At 42.6% G+C, this 17,863-nt stretch overlaps 1 protein-coding gene across 5 annotated transcripts in view; it reads left to right on the top strand.

Moving 5' to 3' along the window:
- Ablim1 (actin binding LIM protein 1) overlaps positions 1 to 17,863 on the top strand; it is a 255,586-nt gene that overhangs the window by 216,690 nt on the left and 21,033 nt on the right. For 3 of the 5 annotated variants that reach the window (XM_013017713.1, XM_013017715.1, XM_013017712.1), the window contains exons 9-13: positions 3,907 to 3,984; positions 5,138 to 5,293; positions 7,680 to 7,715; positions 9,346 to 9,475; positions 17,739 to 17,843. In XM_013017713.1, coding sequence (XP_012873167.1) covers positions 3,907 to 3,984; positions 5,138 to 5,293; positions 7,680 to 7,715; positions 9,346 to 9,475; positions 17,739 to 17,843 — 505 coding nt within the window. The remainder of the gene's footprint in view (positions 1 to 3,906; positions 3,985 to 5,137; positions 5,294 to 7,679; positions 7,716 to 9,345; positions 9,476 to 17,738; positions 17,844 to 17,863) is intronic. The other 2 variants (XM_013017716.1, XM_013017714.1) reach the window with 1 other exon arrangement.

Below are 17,863 nucleotides of genomic sequence, written 5' to 3'. Positions count from 1 at the left end.
CACAGCGCTTAGTAGCAGGTGTCACCCACCTTGTGCCTGTCCTTTTCCTTCAGCTGTTCCTAAGATCAATCGGATCTGGTTGTCTGTGGCCTATAGTTTTGCCTCACCTGTGTCGAGCATGGCTTTGGATGAATGGAAGTAGAGGAGTAGTTGTTGCATCCTTGCGCCTACTGAGTGGGGGAGGGGTGGAGGAGGGAGCTCGGGGCAGCAGAGCCCTCCAGCTCTCTCCCAAGGGCCCCATGTGCAGTGCTCCATACCTGAATGTACTTGGAGCTGTTTCTCCACTTAATGAACAGCCAAAGGTCTGGTAAGTTCTTTGAAGAGTCTATATTTAAAGACGAATGTGAGCTGGGGGTGCACACATCAGAAGATCTTTCCAATTAATCTTGCTTCTGTGACTAGAATAGTAGGGCAGGTAGATAAACCCAAAGGTTAGGGGCACAAATGAACTGAAAGAGCGTTAGAGGGCTTTTAAAAGAGTGATTGAAAACCAATAGATGTGTTTTTCCAAGCATCTAGTGACAAACGTCATGAAATGTCATTTTTCTGTCTCGCTCTTGCTCTCTCTCTCTCACACACACTCTCTCTCTCATTGAAGTGAACTGCTAGTATTCCATGGAGGGCCATCTTTTTTTATTTTGTTTTTGATGGAAAAAAATATCATACTGACATCAAAAGTGGCTGTGGGAAGGTGCGCTGGGGAAATACAGGGAGCCGAGGGCTCCTTCCTCAGGAGAGGCTGCCGACAGCTCCAAGTGGCTTTCTTCTTCCTGTTAGCAGAAGAAGGATTAGCTATTTGCCTAATCTTATTGGCAAAATGCTTGGTGAGGTCTCAGCATATGTGAGCCTCTCTTCATCTGCCTCATTCTCTCCGTCCTACCCCATGGCACCTTGGCTGGCATTGCTGTTGCCACAGCTAGCATCCAAAGAAGTAGCGGAAGTGTTCCCGTTGTACTTTTTCAGTTGGGTGTTTTTGCTTTTGTTTGTGTTTGCCTATAATAAAAGGTCCTTAAAAGGAAGTGAAGTGAATCACATTTACTTTTGGAAGTTTTTAGACTTTGCTGTTTCCATTTCTCTGGAGCACAAAGGGGGGCATGTCAGCAGGATGTTGAAGTCATCTGTACCCATTTTCCATAATATAGACAAGAGGGTAATTTTGCTCAGCATATTCTTGTAAAGAACTCCCCAAACAAAGGCTGATGACCTGTTGTGTTCATGACCTCAATCCGTATTGACGAGGTCACTGTGACTACCTTGGCTGTCTCAACGGGTTGAAAGGGTAACTTAGGTTTAATAATTGCACGTAAAGATCACAGATGGAAATGTGACTTTTCTGCAACATTTTCTTGCAGCATGATGAAGGGATACTAGAGTTACAGTAAAAATAAAGAAGAAACTATCAATGGGATTAGTAAACAAGACAGACAGGAAGCCCGAGCTGCAGGGTTAAGATGAGTTTCACTGGGCGGGTTTGTGCTGTGTGTTGGAGGATAACTGTGCCTCCAAAAGATGCCTCAGTCAGAACAGGAAGTCATCTATTCTAGTGGGCAGGGAAAGTCAGAGCTAGAAGAATTAAAGGAGTTACTTTTACAACAAATACTTTTTTTTTAAATCCAACCTGTTTAGGATTTTAGACAGTTCACATTAAATGTAAAATTCCAACCACTTAGGATTAAAACTCCAAGGTTAACCATTCCAGTTTTGAAATTTAAATATCTTCATAAAGGAGAGAATTAGCTGAGTGCTACTGGTATCTCTCACCCATAATCCTAGCTACTCAAGATCTTAGCTACTAAAGATAGCAGTTTGAGCTGGGTGCCAGTGACTCACGCCTATAATCCGAGCTACTCAGGAGGCTGAGATCTGAGGATCGTGGTTCAAAGCCAGCCCGGGCAGGAAAGTCCGTGAGATTCTTATCTCCAATAAACCACTAGAAAACCAGAAGTGGCACTGTGGCTCAAGCGGTAGAGCGCTTGCCTTGAGCTGAAGAGCGTAGGGACAGCGCCCAGGCCCAGAGTTCGAGACCCACGACCGACAAAAAAAAAAAGATGGCAGTTTGAAGCAAGCCTGGGCAAGAAAGTCCATGAGCCTCTTATCTCAAATGAACCACTAAAAAGCCAGGTGAGCTGTGGCTCAAGTGGTAGAGCACTAGACTTGAGCACAAAAGCACAGGGACATCACCCAGGCCCACAGTTCAATCCTTAGGACTAGCACAAGAAAAAGAGAAAGGGGTGAGGAGGGAGGAAAAGGGAGAGGGAGAAAAGGACAAGGGCAGGGAGAGAGAGAGAGTCTCGCTCACCACTGGTTGAGCAAATGCACTCCAAGAGCCGTTAGGGACAGGAGCAAAAAGCAATGATCCTTGTGGATTCTTTAAGCCTTGAGCAAGAAGCATCTGACCCAGAACTGTCTTGGCAGATAAGACAGATCTATGCAAGGTCATTGCCGTCCACCAGGGAAGGGACATTAATGATTGAAGCTGGCAGATCACAGGGAGTCTCTGTGTGTGAGAGGATTCAGACTCCCTTCGAAGAGTCCTCCATCTCCATAAGGATGCTATACATGGGCCATGATAAATGCCCAGACACACCTGAGTTCCAAGGTGAAGTAGCTGTGTGAAGCATAGAAAGACTCTGGTAGCTCACGTTGGAAAAGAATATTGGGTCTCGAGGATCAAAACATGGGCAGTACAGCCTGGGTTATTGGAGGCTAATGGACAGGAAATCTAGTCTAATGGCAAATGTCCAGGGAATATTGACTACTTAACCTATGGCTGACAAAGTGCTTGGCATTTTGTATATATTATCTCATTTAACCCTGAGCAGCAGCTGTTGCTAATACTGTCTTCCCATTTTATCAGTGGAGAAATTGAAACTCAAGAAAAAGGAAAAAAAAAGAATATCACAGACATAGTTGAGCCTAGATTTGAACCAAGCTATTTGACTCCCAAACCAGCCTCCGATAGAATGTATTATACCATATGTTGTGTTACACCCAGTTACCCCAATATAGACAGAGAACAAAGGACAACACTGTAAAGAAATAGGCAAACAAGAACATAACAGGCCTTAGATAAGAGGCCTATAAAATAAAACTTTATAGCAAGGCTAGATGGTTGGAATGAAGAAAAGGTAACCAATGGGAAATGATCAATGCAATAAAAGAAGGACTCATTCCTGGATCTAACATCTGGAACCTTTTCCAAATGGCACAAGACAATCTGAAGACACAGGTGGCAGAGCAGTCAGTGTAGATCCTCAACAGATTTGGCAACCAGTGGATTTGACTCTGAAAACTGACTGTAGCCACATGCCAGGTCTTCAGCCTACAATCCTAGCTACTCAGGAGGCTGAGATCTGAGGATTGTGGTTTGAAGCCAGCCGGGGCTGGAAAGTCCATGAGACTTTTTATCTCCAATTAATCAACCAACAGAAAACCAGAAGTAGTGCTGTGGCTCAGTGTGGTAGAGCACTAACCTTGAGCAAAAAAGCTCATGGACAGCACCCAGGCCCTGAGTTCAAGACCCATGACCACCTCCCCCCCCCCCCAGGAAACTTACAGGAAGTGGTAGTCCAGAGGAGACCAAGGAGAGACGTTGGGATGAGAGAAATGTCTCTCTATTGAGATGTGCTCAGTGTGGAGCCAGAAGTCCAGTAGAGACAAGGGAAAGGAGGTGACCAGAAAAGCCCCCAAATATACTCTCCGAGGCAGATCTACTGGCTTTCATGTAACTCCCTTCCTGATTGATTGTCTCTTACTCACAAAGGTTACAGATCTCTCCGTTTTGAAAGTAGCTTAGTTTTTGTTTTGTTTTGTTCTTTTTTTTTTTAATTAAAGCTTACATAGTCAGGTTAGTCTAGAATCTGAAGCCATGGTCTGATAGCTGATGGGTCTCTGTTTATTTCACAGCCGACCAGGACCTCCTCTGAGAGTATTTATTCTAGACCAGGTTCCAGCGTTCCCGGCTCACCAGCGCACACCATCTATGTGAGTATCTACTCCTGCAGGCATCCTGTGCTGGCCAGGAAAGTAGAGGGACGGGGCTAGCCAGCCTGATAAATAATTCAAACCAGAGGCTGATTAAAATGGTTTCTATTTCTGTTCCAAGATCCAGTTTTCACTTTCATCTATCAGTCTTCTTGATCATGTTTTTTCCAGTTAATTCAATTCATACCTGTTCATTAGATCAAATGATGGATGACTGGAAGGAAGAATCTAGTAATAAGATGCAGGATTTTAAAAATAGTTGCCACATGCCATTTATCAAAAATTAATTAGATATTTTATGATGTTGTAGTTGGGTATTCTTTTTTATTTTTGTTATTCATGGGGCTTGAACTCGGCCTGAGCACTGTTCCCCAGCTCTTGAGCTCAAGGTTAGCGCTCTACCACTTGAGCCACAGCGCCACTTCTGGTTTTCTGGTGGTTTATTGGGGATAAAAGTCTCACAAACTGGGGCTGGGAAGGTGGCTCAGTGGAAGAGTGCTTGCCTTGCATGCCTTAGGCCTTGGGTTTGATTCCTCAGTACCACATAAGCAAAAAGAAAAAAGCCGGAAGTGGCGCTGTGGCTCAAGAGGTAGAGCGCTAGCCTTGAGCTGAAGAGCTGAGGGACAGCGCTCAGGCCCAGAGTTCAGGCCTCACGACCAGACCCCCCCCCCAAAAAAAAGTCGCACAGACTTTCCTGCCTAGGCTGGTTTTGAACCCTGATCCTCAGATCTCCGTCTCCTGAGTAGCTATGATTACAGGCATGAGCCACGGGTACTTGGCACGGTTGGATATTCTCCAAATCATACAAAGATACCTAAATAGTTTGTTGAATAAGCTGTTCTTGCTTTTTGTCATCTGGAAGGAAATTTTTACCACTTGTTTGAGATGTTTTGTTCTCTGTAATATATGTAGGGAAATATCCTTACAGTTTACTCATTTCTCTTTTTTATGAATCCTAGAGATGTTTTCCTAAGTGTTTGATTTAAAAAAATACATGTAGTTAATAGAAGGTATAGAGGAGCTGTCTAAAGAGCAGCGTATGTTTGGCAGGGTCATTTGATTTCATTTTCAAGATATTCACACGGTAAAGACAGTAGTTTGTTGGAGCTTCAAGACTGCAGAGTAATTTTTCTCTCTGTTTTAACTTTGCCAGGCAAAAGTAGACAATGAAATCCTGGATTACAAGGATTTAGCAGCCATTCCCAAGGTCAAGGCGATTTACGATATTGAACGTCCAGATCTTATTACCTATGAGCCTTTCTACACTACGGGGTATGATGACAAGCAGGAGAGACAGAGCCTTGGAGAGGTAATAAATTCAGCCAGCAGTGGCTGTGAGACATTGCTCAACAATTCACTTTCTTTTCAGTCCTGTGTATAAGAACTGTTTAGAGCTAAAAATAAGTCAGTTGCCTACTCTGTAGAAGCTTCAGGATTTTGACACACAAGAGAAGAAAATGTAGAGAGAAGAGGGTGACAGTACAGCCCAGTGGTGTGAGCTGAGGTACAGGAATGAGCCAATAGTTCAGGCATCCAAACCTGAGTTCAATCAGGTTGTCTTCTTGTTTGACTTTGCCAAGGGACAACAACCATTCAGATCCTTATTTCCTCATCTAGAAAATAGGCAGGATAATGACAGACTCTGCCTTGCAGGACTTTAGTCAGAATTAAAGAAACTAATTTGTGCAAGGCATATTTGCAGAGGGTCAGAATCGTAGATGTTCAGCCAGGCATCTGCTGCTGTTGTTACCAGTCCGTGTTTAGTTGAATAGCGCTCAGTTGGGAGACATCACTGGTCGAACAGAGCCCCGCTGCCCCTGTGCTCCTCCACCCATTCTCCTGCCCCATCTCAGGTAGTGGGTTCACTGTTGTCACCTCCTACTCCAGTCTCAGGGGATCAGGTCTGTTTCCCCTGGCTTCTTCAACTCAGTTTTTTTCTTTTTATTTCATTCATTCATTCACCTTGTACCTCCAGTCCTTCCTCTTTTTTATATAGACTGATTTCAGTCAATACAGTACTGGATTCTAATCTATCTTTCAGCCAAGGTTAAGCCAAGATATCAAGCACCTGTAACCTCATGTGATGCACTTGAAGCATGAAAACAGCATGCTTTTCTCAGCATACATATAATACTTACTTTTTTAAATGCATAGGATGCTTATATAATAGTTCTTTCATTTGTTTATTTTCTAATCTGAGTGTTGTTCAAGAGGATAGCTCTGTATTGAAATGGTCCATAAGGCAGAATAGTGATATTCATTTTCATGTAGTGCTCCCTAGTGGTTGGATTGTTGTACTGCATCTGCAACGTTAGGCAATGAGTTTGTCTTTGGGCTGTTCTGTCATTAGATAACAGTTTCATAGAGGATCAAGGGCAAGGGGACGTTCTGGATCAAATTACATAAGGATGGTCGTAGAGCAAGTAGGTGAGAAGTCACTCATGTTCACATCATAAAACCGGCAGGAAGCTCAGGTTTCTTTATGGGGTTATAGGTTTGTATGTGTGTATACTATATACACATGTGTGTCTATGTGTGTGTGTGTATATATGTATGTATATGTGTGTGTATATATATATATGCACATGTATGTATTTATGCACACTCGCTTCCAAGTGATTCTATTTGAGGCAGTAAAACATTGAACACTCAAAAGTTTTGGCTTTGACGTGAAATTGTTAGCATTTAGGACCCTATTCAATTGCATGTAGTGCTCTTGCTTATAATCCCAGCACTCCAGAAGTTAAAGCAGAAGGATCGCCAGGTTCACAGCCAGTCTACGCTATACAGTGAGACTCTGTCTCTAAGTAAGTAAATAAAACCAGATTCTAGTATTTACTATCCAAATGACTTTGGGAGAATTATACATTTACATATCTGTAAATTCAAGATTTACCTCTAAAGGTTTTATATAAGGGTTAAGGGAAGTCTTTAGATTACAGCAGTATTTGACACATCATAAATGCTTAGCAGAATATTGGCTACTTTCAAAATGAGCACCATTGCTGTTCTGACCTGGAACAAAATGGCCTGCCCCTCAGCACAGAAATCAGAGGCCTCACGAAAATCTTGATGGCCTTGAGAAAGCCTGTATTTCGGAAAGGATGGAAGCCAGGGGTCTATAGGGTCAGAATGAGCGGCAGGATAGAATAGCCGGTGTCTGATTATCACAGTCCTTCCAAACTCTTTTTAAAAACTATCCTTAAGGAGTTGTACAAAGGAGTTTCAATTCAACCTGTCAGTCTATGAGCACTTTCATCAGTGACACCTTTCCCGTCATTCTCATCCTCACTAAACTTTTCCAGTGATTGCTCTGGTTATAATTCAGCTTACAACCATGTTCGCAAAACCCTATGTTTCAGCCAAAACTGTAACTTATAGTAGCAAGTGAGCGTAACCGGAAAATACTGATAAAAAAAAACTAATTTCAGTTTGTCTAACTTGATCATCTAGGACATCATATGCTTATTAAATTAACAATATATTTATGAGAACCATATTGCTTAGTCAAGAATATATACCTGTATCTCCCAGGAACTTTCTGGTTTACCACAGGCCCTAATGCACGTGAAATAAATCCAGCAACACATGCTGGCTTTGGGATAACATTTCTGGCTCATTGTGGGAAGCAACTCTAATTAAAACTGTCAAGAGTTAATAATGCCCTGACCTGAAATTTCTCTCTTCTCTCCTAGTCTCCAAGGACTTTGTCTCCTACTCCATCAGCTGAGGTAAGAACCATGTCGACCATTTAAATGGGTGGAATTGGGGAATGACCTGGACCTGGCCAAGCCTGGAATATGTGAAAATGGATGTAACACGCAAAGGAACAAAGAAGATGGAGACTGTGACAGACATAAAGATTGCTTTCCCATAAGATAGGACCTCAAGACAGCAGGAAACTTCTTTAAAAGGGGTGACTAGGAGTAAAGGCGGCCTCAGGCAGATCTGAGCCTGCACCTCTGAGTGGCAGGAACATGTCTGCAGGCCCAGGCTCTCCTCCCTAGCCTACACATAATCACTCGGAACCATATTCATATATTGGTATATATACTGTTTTAGTTATAATGGAGTATCAGAAGTGACTGCTAGCGTTCAGTTAATACAGAAACAGGACCAGCTTTAGAGGAGGCTTTTCTGTAATCAGTGGGCTCCCCTTAAAGCCAGGCACCTTTCTTAATACTTTTTTGTTGTTGTTGTTATAAACCTGGGAAACAGTCATTGGAGATGTGAGAAGTTTGAGTGTTTTATATCATCAATCTCTTACAGCATGCTGCAGTTATCAAGAATTAGCTTCTGTTATTGATAGGAGTGGGGGAGGGGACAAGGTCAAAACACATCCTCTGGGGATGTTTTGTTGCTTTTGTTATTCAGTATGTTGTTTTAGTCAACCAGGATCCAGACACACATCCTCCCTTGCTATTTTCTGTAAAACTTCACCAAGCTGTGCTGACTGAGCTTTCAGTTTTCTAGTCACTAGTTATTCGTTCTTGCATACTCTTTTTTGGTGTTGTTCCAGTAGCAACTTTATAAGGCAACAAATTCCTAAAACATAAAGCGCTGTTTACACTCTTCACACTTTTTTGACAAATTTATATCATCTTTAGGTACTAATGGCTTCTTCTGTACTTACTACCTGATGTATTCTTTTCTAGGTTTGGACATACATATTAGAGGTGTCATTATATTTCATTGAAGTGATATGTCATCATTTCTGAATTATTCTCCAATTGATGGAGCATGTGACTCAATTTTTTTTGCCTTTAGGGATGGTAGTGTTATAAAAATCTTTGAAAGAATTCTTTCTCTTAAAGATTATTTTCTTGGATACCCAAGATGAGTAATAGTTACTGGTCTTAAAGCAGCTACCGGCTTGTCCAGGGACATCAACTTAGGGTGTCACCAATTCAGTACAGACAATGTGGGTTGGTGTCAAATAAGACACAAATCAGGACACTAATTTTGAAGTGAGCCCTCCCTCATCGAGTTGGCTTGCTTCGACCTTGTTCTTAATTGCTGGTACAGGAAGGCAATGTGGAGAAACTCCGCATTACTATTATGCAGATACAGAACAGGTGGACCCACTTTTGTAAACCTGAAAAGCACTGAGCACAACATAAATGTCATCAGCATTATTCTTTCCCCAGAGCTCTATCACTATGAAGAGGTTATAGTTTTATAGTTTAAACTTTAAAACGACGACTTTGGGATATAGACTAAACACATGAGGCATGTCTATGCATAGTTATGGAACATGGCCCTGAAAAAAATAAGCAGGTAGACATGACAATTCAGAGCTCACCCAGAAATGCTAACAGTCTTGATACATTTTATCCTCACCTCTTGCCAACTTGATTCCAGGGCTACCAGGACATACGGGATCGGGTGATGCACCGGTCCACCAGCCAAGGCTCCATCAACTCCCCTGTGTACAGCCGCCACAGCTACACCCCCACCACTTCACGCTCTCCCCAGCATTTCCACAGACCTGGTAAGGACCACTCTTCCTCCATCCTCTCTATAGTACGAGCTGTATCTCTGTGGGATTTTTTTTCTCCCCTCACATATTAAAAGCATACTGAAAAGTCGGACTAATTATTTGGGCCCATTTTCCAGAACAGAATGAGAACTGGAATACAGCCCTACTTGGTATTATATCCTTTCTTGAACTATCAGTCGTTTGATGGCGATGGTCGCTTTGATTTGTTCATTTACATTTTGATTGAAAGAAAAGGAGAATTTTCTTTTTTTAGAATGGGTGAAAATTTCATCCCTTGAAGACTTTAAAGGAAGATCTCTAATAGAGAACATTTGGCACCCTAACATAGTATAAAATCTATTAGTAATGATTTCTTATCCAGGCACATGGAGTTACTAAACATGCTCGGTTAAGTACTTTCTAGAATCAGACTAGAGAACTCTTTAATATCCTTTCTGACCCTAAGATTTTGAGTAAGACTCAGAACAAAACCCTCAGGGATATACTACGATAGAGCATGTCACAGTAGAAGAAGGTCAGTTGACCTTGTCCTGCAGGTTGACCTTGTCCTGCAGGTTGACCTTGACCTGCAGAGAACTTGGTCCCTGTGGCTCTTGGTGGAAGTTTTGTGTGTGGAGCAGGAGAGAAATCTCAGCCCAGCTTTAGGGTGTTTTGAGCAATAGCCACAGGGAAGGGAAGATTCTGGCAGCTACATGAACTTGATAGCAATGTCCCTCTGTGAAGACTTCCTTTTAAGCTTCTTCTGGCCAACCTGAGGAGAAGAAAATCTTTCAAGGACTAACTTTGTACAATATGTAGGAACTAAAACCAAAGGAAGTGAGTAGAATGTGATAACACTGCGATCTTTTCTTTAAAGCCATAGATTTAGCAGATGTTGAAGATGGAAACAATTAGATCCTTCCATAATGGATTCATTTGTCTAGGCTTATATATACTTAGTGTTTATTAAATTATGTTAAATGAAAGCTTTTTCCTAAAAGAAATTTCAAAAAATTCTTTTTTCCAAAAGAAATTTCATTTCTTTTGCTAGTCCTGGGTCTTGAACTCAGGACCTAGGCTCTGTCCATAAGTTTTTGTGCTCAGGCCTAGTGCCTCTACCATATTGAGCCACAATTCCATTTTCAGCTTTTTGATAGTTACCTGGAAATAAGAGTCTCATGGACTTTCCTGCTTGGGCTGGCTTTGAACCATGGTCCTCAGATCTCAGCCTTCTGAGTAGCAAGAATTATAGATGAGAGCCACTAGCACCCAGTGAACTTTTTTAAATGTACAAGTGTGTTCATTTTATTTGTGCCCTGACAAGGACCTCTTCTCTGGGCGATAAGAAATGGTTTATGCCACCACCTCTCATGTTGAGACCACAGAGATTCAGCCTTGCCACTCTCAGCCATTCTGGCCTCAGGGAAAAGGTCCATCCGGAACCTTCTGAATAGCATAGGAGCAATCAGTCCATCACAGTTGTTCCTGGAAAAGCTCCCGTGCTTATTGAACACCCGGCAGCCCTCAGTCACACTCAGCTGCCAACAGCCGTCAGAACCTTCTCCTCTCACGACATCGTACATACCTGTGTGATGCTTTATCATTTTTCTTGAGGCTACCCTATCCTTCTAAAGAGAAAATTCTAGCATATGTGCAGTTTAGGTGGACCACTTAGAAGGATTCACCCATAAGTCCTGGGTACAGAAGAGGCTTTAAATCTCCTAGTTCTGGGTTCAGTTTTTGTTTTTATTTTTATGCCAATACTGGGGCTTGGGCTTCCTCTTCCACTTGAGCTGCAGCTCCACTTTCAGGCATTTTGCTGGTTAATTAGAGATAAGACTCTCATAGACATTTCTTTCCTGGGCTGGCTTTGAACCCTGATCCTCAGATCTCAGCCTCCTGAGTAGCTAGGATTACAGGCCTGAGCCACAGTGCCCGGCTGGGTTCAGTTTTGATCCTTTCTCCCTCAGACCTGAGTGTCCTATCTCCAGCATTTACTTCTACAGTCCGGTTGTAACTCTGCCCCTGAGGGAATACAGATAGGTTTTTCCTTGCAGGTAGAAACATCCTATAGGGACAAGTTTGCAGCTTAAAAATATTGAATATGACCTTAACATATAAGTATTCCTTTTCAAGTTTCTTGAAGTTGTCACTTTTTTTGCGGGGTGGGGGGGTCTGGGGGCCTGAACTCTGAGCTGTCCCTCAGCTTTTCACCTCAAGGCTGGTGCTCTACCACTTGAGCCACAGCACCACTTCCGGCTGTTTTTTCTGCTTATGTGGTGCTGAGGAATCTAACCCAGGGCCTCATGAATGCAAGGCAAGCACTCTACCACTGAGCCATCTTCCCTGCCTCAAGTTGTCACTTTTTATATGCATTTCAGAGGGTTCTGTTTTGCCAAGCACTTCCTATAAAAACAGCTATTGTAGAGTCCCCCATGAAGTGCCATGCCTAGGCTCAACAGTCCCCACCAGAGTGTCCTGGGGAAAACCAATCCTTCTCTCCCAAGCCATTTATTCCTAGGCAGTGACTCTGCCCCACTGAGCCCACTTGACCAGCTCTTTGCAAGTGCATCTGTAACCCTTTTTTCCTTCCTCCTTTTTTCAGATTCCTGATTAACACTCTCTCTTTCCTGACTTTTGGAACATTACCGCTTCCCCTGCTCCTGTGTTAATTTCTTTCTTCTTTTCTGTTTCCCTCCTCTCCCTCCCTCCACCCTGCCCTCACCGATTCCTTGCTGCCCAGAGCTTTTGTCTCCTGGTGTGCACAGGTGGTCGCACCTGCGCACCAGCAGCTTCAGCTCCACCCACAACGACTCCCGCCCCAACCCCCCCTTCCGCCACCACTTCCTCCCCCATGTGAAAGGTAAGGAGGCAGGCCTTGGCAGGCAGTGCCTGCGTAGTGGAGATTTATTAGCTCCCTGGCAAGGCTAATAAGGTGTATCTCCAAGAGTTTGAGCCACCGAGCTTCCGGCCCATCCGCATGCCTGCGTGTGTCTTGACTCTCCAACCATGGCCTTAGAACTGGCCTAGCATCTCACAGTCTGAGAGTTGCGTCATTTCTAAGGGCTCTAGGTGAAGAAACAGGAAGTGTATTTAAGCCTGTAAAAATACATGATCACCACTTGGAAAAAAAAATATATATATATATTATTCTTTTGTTTTTGCCTACATCAAAAACAAAATGTAATATATACTTGGGGGAATTTCACACAGCAAAACACACCAGGATTTAGTAACAAATATCCAAAAGTTGTCCTCATGGTAATAGGCCATTTAACTCTACGAACCATAGGGGTAGCATAAAATGATGGGGGACAATGTATTTGTTGCCTATGTCTCTCTCTGAGCTGACTCTCAGAAGAGTTTGCTTTTGATTCTGCCTAAATCCCTCCCCATAGACAAGAATGCTTTGCCTTCTGTTTTTCTCTTCCCACCTTGCATTTTTGCTCCCTTTATGGTCCCTCATCATTTTCTTCATTGTTGCTTATGCTTCTGTAGCAGTCCTCAATGCGGAGAGGGAGGGGGTTCTCCATGTGGTAAGGGAGCCAAGAGTCTTGGAGAGGCTGGGGATGGGGCACAGTAAATTAACTGTGAGTTCCCAGAGTGATCCTGACTTAATCCACAGGCTTGATGTGAACCAGATTAATCCACCAACACAGCAGCAGAAGGGAGGAGGAGGAGGCAGGCTCAGAGCCGTTACTGTAGACTGTAAATCTAACCACGGTTCCAAGGGCTCCTATCACTAATGCATCTGTTCAGTAGCCAAAATGTGGTTCTAGTTTCCTGAGCATTTATGATTAGTCTGTGCAAGCTTTTTTCCTTGTAACTCATTTGATTCCTGAACAACCGATTCCTAAACTGTCCACCCACTGTGTTCTAGCATTGTGTGACTGCCTCATACAGGTGTAGTGTCAGCACTTTCAGCTTTGAAAATATTACTGCTCTCTTGCTCATTGCAGATAGGCACCATTTGCTATTAATCCAGGTTTTTGATGGATTATTTTAAACTATAAAAATTAAAATGTCAAGAGTACTTTTGAGAATTTTTTTAAAACCATAAAGAACATTGATCAAGATGCATTGTACTCATAATCTGACTTGTTGACTTGAAACTCCTTTGTACCAGTACTTAAAAGTTGAAAAAAATTGTAAAAAAATAAAACCATAAAGAAATCTTTGAAAACAAACTTCAGTTCTGTATTTTGAAAAGAGTTTAATAGTTCTAGACCAAATTAAGATCCTAGTTAAACCAGGCACTAGTGTCATGTCTGTAATCTGAGCTACCCAGGAGGCTGAGATCTGAGGATCAAGGTTTGATGCTAGCCCAGGAAAGAAAGTCCATAAGACTCTTATCTCCAATGAGCCACCAGAAAATGAGAAGTGGCTGTGGCTCAAATTGTTAGAATTCTAGTCTTTAGCAGAAAAGCTTAGGAACAGTGCCCAGGCCCTGAGTTCAAGACCCATAACTGACAGGGAAAAATGCATTTTATTCATTATAATGTAAATTATATAAAATGTCATATATAAAATGTAAAATACAGAAGTAATATATTACATAAATTACGTTACATTTCTCAGAGAGATTTTTTTTTTGTAGAAAGAAAAATGTCATGGGCCGTGTTAAATTCTACAAAGGTTGTCCAAAAAACAGAATCGCAAAGTCATGATATCAACACATATCACATCTGAACTCAAAATTTTATAACATTTGACATTATATAATTATATTATAACATATATTTTATATATAAATGCCAGTGGACTGGGCTTATCAGCATATTTTTATCTTGTATATGTGGTATGTGCTGCTTCAAGTGATATATAACATACTACATCTCTACAAGACTATGAGTATATAAAGACCCAGAAAGCATGGACGTTGGTGTCTTGGCTTTAAATATTGACTCTGTCATTCACTGGCTGAGTGACCTTGAGCTTTTTACTTGCCTTTATGAGTTTGGCCTCATCTATAAATCAGAAAGGATGAGACCCGTCCTCAGTCATTAAGGGTGAATAAGGTGTCCTGTGTGTTCCATGGTCAGCGTGATGCTCTTACAGCACTGGATTACCTCATCCCACAGGCTCTTCACAGCCTCCTTGGGGTGCAGGCCTGAGGGGGACACCTGGGAGGGAGCAAGAATCAGAAATCCCAGCTAAGGAACTTGCCAAGGCCTCTCACCTTGGAGGAGTAGCACCTGGACCAGACTTAAGGCCTTGTCCTTCATAGAAGTGCTAGTTCATGCGAAGTGCATGGGTTTCAATATAAATATATTTTAAAAGCATTTAAAAAATGTTTTCTCCCTTTTTAACTAGAAAATTTCTTCCTCTTCTTCTTCTTCTCCTTCTCCTTCTTCTTCTCCTCCTCCTCCTCCTTCTCCTTCTCCTTCTTCTTGGTGGCGGTCTTGGGGCTTGACCTCAGGGCCTGTGCACTGTCCCTGAGCTCTTTTACTCAAGGCTAGCACTCTACCACTTTGTGCCACAGCTCCACTTCCAGTTTTTGAGTGGTTAATTGGAGATAAGATTCTCATGCAGATTTTTCTGTCTGGGCTGGCTTTGAACCGTGATCTTCAGATCTTAGCCTCCTGACAAGCTAGGATTACAGGCTTGAGCCACCAGTGCTCAGGGAGTACATTATTTTCAAATAATACCTGATCCCAGGCTGGCAGATAATGATGGCAGTGATGATAATAATACATTCCAAATGTGATATTTCATCTGACTGCTCATGCATTACTTTGCGGAAATAATGTGCTAAACTCAAACTTCCTGGAGCCTTAACTGGTTTATTTCTGACAAGGACAGAAATAAAAGTCACATAATGTAAAGATGAAGTGTTTAGATTATAAAAGCAAAAGAAGCTTCATACAAATAATTCTACTTTGTCTTTTAAAAAATGTCCCCAAATTTTCATGTCTTTGGTGTTTCAGGACTAAGGATTTGGTAAGTTAGCAATGCAATCTGATGGTCTTCTTGCTCAATAACTCTGTGCTACATGAAACTCAGATCACATGAACTTGCTGAGTGTGTGGCCGTGGCCCGATCCTTCTTTACCTCGTGTCTCTAGAAGTTTTGTAGGAAGTTTTAAATGAGTGTAGTTAAATCTTCTTCAAAACTGTGAACACCCTAGTGTCTTTTTCAAGAAAATTAACTAATCAGGTCCATTGACCTCTTCTTACTGAAGGTGCACAATGATATCAAAGCATGTGTTGGTAGCTTGCGCCTAGAATCTTAGCAACTCAGGAGGCTGAGATCTGAGGATCATGGTTCAAAGCCAACCCTAGGCAGGAGAGTCTGTAAGACTCTTATCTCCAATTAACCACCAAAAAAAGCCAGAAGTGGAACTGTGACCCAAGAGCTCTAGTCTTGAGCAGAATAGCTCAGGCATAGCATTCAGACCTGAGTTCAAGCCCCAGGACCAGCACCAAAAAAAAAAAAAGAAAAGAAAGAAAGAAAAGAAAAAAGATAAAAGAATGATATCCAACTGATGGCAGCATTAAGCAAGAATTTACCCTCTTGGAATTCAGGTGGCTTCCTCAAGAGCCTTCTAGATTCTTCACCTTTATCCAAGAAAGCACAAGCTGCTATGGCAGAAGATCTTATTGTAAGAAAGATAAATATGCCAGTATTGTTGCATGTGTTCCTAACACTGGCTCACAGGTGTAATAGATTTTTGTGTAATTGGCGATTATAACCCAAACCTGTGAGCACACTACCCTAAAATAGTTGGTGCTCTGTATAGATGCTAGTGTTAGAGGAAGTGATAAAAGGCAGAGAGCATCGGGGTTTAGAAGTGACAGTGGCCAGTGCCCAAAGATATGCAGAAAGTCTTTAGTAGACAAATAACAACTAAACTATGAAAGTTGAGACCTTTACCTACTCTTGTGAAACCCCTGAGAACTCATCTCCTTCACTGTGGGTTACTCATTTTAATAACTTTCCTAATAGTTGAAGGGTTGTAGACTTTTTTCTGAAGTGAAATTTGAATTGGATATTTGGAGATCCAGTAGAATGGGGAAGCGGTGAGGCGGGTGCTGTAATAATTCCATTGTGTGCCAGCATCAGGTTTTCTTGAATGAAGACAGGGTATGGAATAATCCTGCAGCGGCGTTAGCTGCAGCCATTAGCAGCTGTGGAACTGAATTGTTGGCCTGTTTCAGTCACTCCTTCACAGACACAAGCGCTTACTCTTGCCAGGTAGCAGGCCTGAGTCCTGATGGTGGACGGAGGAGATCCGTCTCGGATCCAGCCATGGGGTCAACACAGTCTTACTTCTAAATGCAAACCATACTCATCCTTTTGCTTACTTCTATCTGTTTTCATGCATATTGTTTTCAATTATTGCCCTTTAGGAGACTGAGATTAAATGACAAGTGATTTTTTTTACAAGTTGACTTTTTAATAGAGTAGTTTAGGGTGATATTTCACACACACACACACACACACACACACTCTCTCTCTCTCTCTCTCTCTCTCTCTCTCTCTCTCTCTCTGCTGGGATAGCTGGACTCTGAGACCCAGAAGGGCAGAGACTCTATTTCATGTCCCTGTTTGTCATTCACAGTAGCCTAATACCTAACCAGTCTGGGTGTTGAGTACATGTATTAGTGATAAATCATTGGCTCAGGTGGGGTGTCATGTTGGAAGCAGAGGTAGACAGAAGTCCCTAAATACCTGGCCAGAAGAGGGCCTGATTCCATTTGTGTATTTCTGAGAGACGAAAACAGAAACATATGCTGCAATGAAGGCACTTTGTGCTGCTGAGGGGGAGGCCTGGGGCACTGCTCGGGCTCTCGGACTTAGCCCTCACTTTCCAGAAATACATTCTGATGACCAGCCTGTGCCATCCTGCTTGGAAACAGTCATACCCGGGGTGGGGCTTGCATACCCGTCCTCCGTACATGCTTGAGATTTAACCATCTGATGAGTGGTCTTCAGCCAGTAGCCTGTGATGTTCCATTCCTCCCAACATTCTTGCCATCTAACAGTGTGCTCGCTCGCCCAGCTCACTGCCTCCCACCGCATGCTATCGGAATGACAGACGGAAATGCTAACTGCTTTGACCCTGGGCCCACGTGGACTCAAATGTCTCCTTTGGAAAACTCAATCTGAAACCACCATTGCAAGGCAACTTGACCAATTGAGTTTGTTTCCTTCGCTTCTCCTTTCTGATGTACTGCCTCCTTCTAGTTTGTTGGGTTAAATTTTGATGACACTTTGCTTGGTTTTCTTTATTGTTCTCCCCTCATTTTTGTTTTCTCCATTCTTCTCATTGGAGGCAATGAGCCGTCCAGCGGCCGGAACTCCCCTCTCCCTTACCGGCCCGACAGCCGCCCTCTAACTCCAACTTTCGCTCAGGCCCCTAAACATTTCCATGTTCCAGGTAGGAGCTGACATGTCTGT

Source organism: Dipodomys ordii, unplaced genomic scaffold (genome assembly GCF_000151885.1).
Source record: "Dipodomys ordii isolate 6190 unplaced genomic scaffold, Dord_2.0 Scaffold36, whole genome shotgun sequence".
NCBI lineage: Eukaryota > Metazoa > Chordata > Mammalia > Rodentia > Heteromyidae > Dipodomys > Dipodomys ordii.
Note: the sequence above shows the minus strand (reverse complement) of the source record. Positions and strands in the feature narration are given on the sequence as shown.